The sequence below is a fragment of the Polypterus senegalus genome, chromosome 2 (genome assembly GCF_016835505.1).
Source record: "Polypterus senegalus isolate Bchr_013 chromosome 2, ASM1683550v1, whole genome shotgun sequence".
Classification (NCBI taxonomy): Eukaryota; Metazoa; Chordata; class Cladistia; order Polypteriformes; family Polypteridae; genus Polypterus; species Polypterus senegalus.
Window position 1 is genome coordinate 286062547 of NC_053155.1, and position 5574 is coordinate 286068120.

Below are 5574 nucleotides of genomic sequence, written 5' to 3' on the forward strand. Positions count from 1 at the left end.
TAAGAAATAACAAACTCTTTCTCAGATACAGTAAGGTAAAAGGTATGGATGTTTTTCTCTGTGGATAATAAATTTATTCATGGAAGAGCATAACTATACGTGCCTTGTGAGCCTGATGAGAGTGTTGCTAGTTAAAGTTCTTGTGTTGTTGAACCAGCTTGATCAATTTTGTATGTACTGATAAGTTCACAATTTAAGTGTTACAGGGAAAACACAGTCTTTGTAACAATATATTTCTGACATTTTCGCAAAATAAGAATATGAATTTCAAATTTAAAAGAGCTAATAAGTGCCTCTAGGTCTGTTTCTGTTTTTGTAATTTTCTTAATATTGTACATGTTCTATTTGATGCTGTAACATCAAAAGTAGATGACAAACATCATTTTATTTATTTCTTTTTCTTTGAATAGCAAGTATGATTCACACTCCCCTTAGATTTTAGATTAAGCATATTTTCTATGAATGACATTCTCCATTTTCCTGATATCAGACTACAAGTACTACCTTGCTGTAATAAGATTTATAAAATGTTTGCTTTGTACTGGTTATCCTGCTCTTTCCATATATATGAAGTGGATTCTACCACTTGAAATAACTTTATTTATGCTGTTATTCCTATCTGCTTACTAGTTTAATTGTGACATAGCCACTAGTTCATGTATTTCATCACTTCCTCTAAGCAGTAAAAACTTATAATGAGAAGAACACCAGCAGGAGTGTTATTGATGGCCAGCCATACTATCAGGCACGAATTTGACAAGTGTGTCTCTTACCTTTCTTATTACTCAGAATCCATACGTGTTTTGAATCTCATACAGTTCTTCTCCGTAGATATTTTGTATAAAATTACTTTGTCAAGTTTCAGTGACAGCATATAATAAAACAGATTATTATGTTTTGTCACACACATGCACATGGAAGGCAGCTAAAGGGCTCGAATGAGGGTAATTCCACACCAGACCAGGGGGTGGCAAGGTGCACTAATCCTTTCTCTCTTTCCACTGCAGACCAGTTATGGGAAATTCCTTCAGGCATTGATGACGTCAACTCCTCTGCCATCCCTTAAAGCTGACATCTTTGCCTTATTCAGGCAGTTCTGTTGTGGAACCAAACCTGTACTATTGTACTTTCAATTCTCAAATTTGCAGCCAGACTTCAGGTATACAGGAGGCTGCCCCAAACCTTTTTACGGCTACTGTCTGTTTATTTGACAGTTTCTAATATTCCTAATTTAACAATTAATTAATGGACAGATATCGTTGGGCTCCATTGGTGTTAGTCAGTTTCACACAACTTTGGCTCCTGTCTGTTTAAATAATTCTGTGTCTTTATGTGTATTCATTCTGTAATTAGTAATTTGTAAAGTGTTTATTTGTAATCTACCCTATGAACATATCAAAGTGCTCTGCATCTGCACTCACTTTTTATTTATGCTATAAAAAAATAATATGAATGGAACTGACTTTAATGAATGATTGCGGCACTTCCTGTGTGATTTTGGGCTATACAAAAATAAACTGTATTGTATTGTATTGTATTTCTACTATTTAAGAAATGGTAGGTTAACCAGTGGTTCTAATTTTATTATTTACATTCTGGCATGAAAACATATTATTGTTCTATGATATGCATTTCTCTGTCATACTTCATAATAACATTTATTAAAAATTCATTAATGAACATTAAATAATTCTAAAGTGATTATTAGTTCACAGACATTCGAATAGATATGAATTTGATTAAACAATAATTTGTTTATTACGTCATGTCTTACTATTTAAACCAGTGTTTCCCAAACTCGGTCCTGGGGATCCCCTATGGCTGCAGGGTTTTGTTCCAACCAGCTTCTGTTTTTAATTGAACTCCTGGGCTAATTAAGTAAACTGATATTCCCCATGTTCTTTGTTTAGGGATCTATATAGAAATTAGAAAACTAAGTGTGCTAAAAAAAATATTAAAATCTACCAAACAGTTATATAGGAATATTTTCATCTTGATTTTCATTCTACTTTCTAGTTGTTCCAATTGTTTAATTAATCCATTATTTACTAATTAGTGGGTCTAACTTTGCAGCCTTTGATTATTCAGTGGTGTTTGCCAGTGTGTCTGCTCTGCTCATTTTTAATTGTCATTAATAAAATACAACGAAGGGGAAAAACTGCATAGAGAAAGGGCAAAGTATAATGAAATCAACAAAAGAGAATTAAGAATTTAAATCTATAGCAAAAACAGAAATATTTATAAATTCCATAAATGTAAAAATCATGCTGCTGTGCTTTTCTGAATGTCGAATAAAAGAAAAAAAAAACAGCTAATTAAAAGAGACGAGTGTTATCAGGTGTTGTCAATGATTAGGAAGCTGCTTGGAACAAAAACCTGCAGCCACAGGGAAACACTGGTTAAAACAATGGTAGGTTAACCGGGGCTGCTATTGTTAATTATTTAATTTCTGGCATGAAAACCTATTATTGTTTCAATGATATACATTACTCTGTCATACTACATAATAACATTTAGTAACAAACCATTAAAATTAAATAATGCTGAAGTGATTATTAGTTCATGTACACTGAAATAGATATTGAATTCCATTGCATAATAATTCACATATCATGCGTTTTTAAAACATTTACAAATGATTTAACAAATGGCTAATAAAGGATTGTTACCAAGGAGTAACACAATATTCATTTTAGGGAATGGTTTAGTAATATGTAATGGATTTATGATTTAATTTATGTGTTGATTGAAGACCAGTTACACTATTTTTATTTATCATATACAACTTTCTACTGTTGTTCAGAAAATTGGCTACTTAATGTTTCTGCATGACTTTTAACATTGAATGGATTTATAGACTTTTAAATCTTTAAATATCATTTATTCATTACTTGTAAAACCTTTTTGCAGAACCTAAAAATATTCATCCATTGCCCAGGTTTCTAAATGGAATTATTAATAATTGCTACCCATTTATCTGTTATCACAAGACAGCATTTAATTTTATAAAAACTGACAGTTTTACCTTCAGCAGTAAAATCATATATTACAAAATATAACACCCAGGATTTGCTAAACCTTGCATTAACCTTCCTTTTTTCATATTTTGAAATGCATTCAAACTGTGGAAATCTGTGTACAGTATGTACAGTGTGTTGTTTGTAGCTTCATTTAAACATTCATTGTGCAATCAGTCAAAATAATTATTCCAAATATTAATTTTCTTTGATGTAGAATTTTTACCTAAAGAAAATGTGCAAATCACTCACTCAAGAAAATGAGACAAAAGCATCTATTTTTCCAATTACATTTTTTATGCAATTAGTGAATCCCATTTGCAGCATTAAAAAGACACAAAATTATTAACAATTTATTTAATCAAGCATTAAAAATAGAAAAGCAATAATAATAAGCATGATAAAATATTTGGCTGTACTGAAGTAATCAGGGTATGACTTTTAACATTTAACAAAAGTAGGAATTAAATAGATTTTAAAAAAAGCATTTATTATCACAGCCATGCACTAGAACTTACAACATTGCTTCAATTGCTTTAGGTTCAGTAAGCTGGTGGATAGTATGTTTTTCTATGATGTGTACCTTGCAGTATATTCATGCAATAATGCAACAAATGGGGTAGAAATTATTTATTTATTACTCCTTCTAGTCTTTAATTTCTTCTTTCGTAACACTTGTTTTAATAAATCCATCATCTCTTCGGTTTTTAGTGTATAAATTACAGGGTTCATCATTGGTGGAACTGTTGTACACAGTGTGTTATTTAGAATTCTAGTATTGTAACTGATACTGGCAAACTGTCCTGCAAAATACGTATAAGCCAGTGGAAGGTAATACATTGCCACCAACATGATGTGTGATGTACATGTTTTTAATGCTTTGTGCCTTCCTTCTGCTGTTGCAATTTTTAACAGTGTGATTCCAATGGCAATGTATGAAATCACAATGATCATCAGTGGCATAAAAAGAAACAATGCTATACTTATAAAGCCCATTATGAGATTTGGGTAAACATCATTACAGGCTAAGCGGAACACCGGCCCATTATCACAAAAATAACTTTTCACCACTGTGGACCTGCAGAAGCTGAGTCTTGTAATTAGGAGAACACTTATAGATGATGTACCCCCTGTTAGCAGCCAAAATGAGAGTATAATTAACATCATCCTGCTGTTGGTATTAATGCTGTGATAATGTAAAGGTAAACATATAGCAATAAATCGGTCGTAAGCTAACATTACAAGGGAAAGTGACTGCACTGAAGTAAAGAAATGAACAAAAAACATGTTAGCTAGACATGCATTATAAGTGATAAAATTGGAGTTGAACAGAAAAGTATCTATTAGTTTAGGAGTGAGGGAAGTAGTTGTAAATAAATCAACTAAGGCTAAGTGACAAAAAGCAATGTACTTAGGATTATGAAATGTTTGCTCCAAATATATTAACAAAATAACAAAACCATTAAAAAACACAGTAAAAATGTAGAGAACCAGCAAGAACATATAAAAATAGTTTGCAAAGGGCATGTCATAAAAACCACTTATGTAAAACATTTCTGGGTGCATCAATGTATTGTTTGCCAGACTCATTGTACCTTGGAAATTCATCGGAGATAAGAGTCTTGCTTTTTATTTCAAGGGACTATAAAAAAGGTACAGAATAATGAAATCAAACTGCAGTCATTTTAAAAATAAGTCACAATATTCAAATAAACATAAAAGCATTTAAAGTTGTTTGTATATGTACACTGAAAAAAGTATAACCTTCATTCAACTTAAAATAATTAAGGTAATGATTCACACTTAATATTTTCAATCTGAACCAATATAATATTTTTTATATTATTGAACCCACAATTTTTAAGTTGAGGCAAATCATTTAAAGTGATTGGGTGTAATTCATTTGTTTTATACTGAAGTAAATCTATTTTTTAAGTTGTTACAATTTAAAATGTTTTATTGCTCGTAACCTGTTTTTATGCTGTAAGAAATATTATGAATATAACGCATTCCAATGCTGTACTTTTTACATTTATTTAAACATCTAGTGCAAATACACAAGCATTTTACAGTGTAAATCTTAAATATACAACAAAAAATTATTTAACGTTTCTACAGCTTTCTTGAAAGTATGTTTTATTACGAGTTCTTATATTTAAAATTAACAGTTGAGAAACAGAGTTACTTACCAGAAATCCTCCGTTATAAAAGTCTGCTGCAGAAAATGACTAGACCTGTATATCCACGTCCACTCCACTCGGGAAAGCGTTCTTCTTTTTTAGCAGTTGGAAAGCCAGCAAGCTGGAAAGTTCGACCAGAAGAAAATACAAATGGCCTTCCCACACAGCACACGAACAACCTAAAATATTAGGTTAACTGAAATAGGATTTTTATGTTTATTCCCTCCACCATAACTTACTTTGGTACAAACATTTGATTGAGATCTGAAACCAAATATTTCAAGCTACAACACTAAATGACCAATCTTAAGTTGCTTGAAAGGGAAAATTTACATTGAATGAACAACATTAATGTCATAGGCCTACTTTTTCAGTGT

General features: G+C 31.3%; 1 protein-coding gene across 1 annotated transcript; it reads right to left on the reverse strand.

Moving 5' to 3' along the window:
* Positions 1-3647: 3647 nt before the first annotated feature.
* On the reverse strand, positions 3648-4625 carry LOC120524593 (olfactory receptor 3-like). Its single transcript, XM_039746424.1, has one exon. The coding sequence runs from the start codon at positions 4623-4625 to the stop codon at positions 3648-3650; it is 978 nt and encodes a 325-aa protein (XP_039602358.1).
* Positions 4626-5574: the final 949 nt, after the last annotated feature.

What these genes read in the sequence shown, in the direction of transcription:
- LOC120524593 (XM_039746424.1), bottom strand. Translation starts at nt 4,625, where the DNA reads ATGAATTTCCAAGGTACAATGAGTCTGGCAAACAATACATTGATGCAC.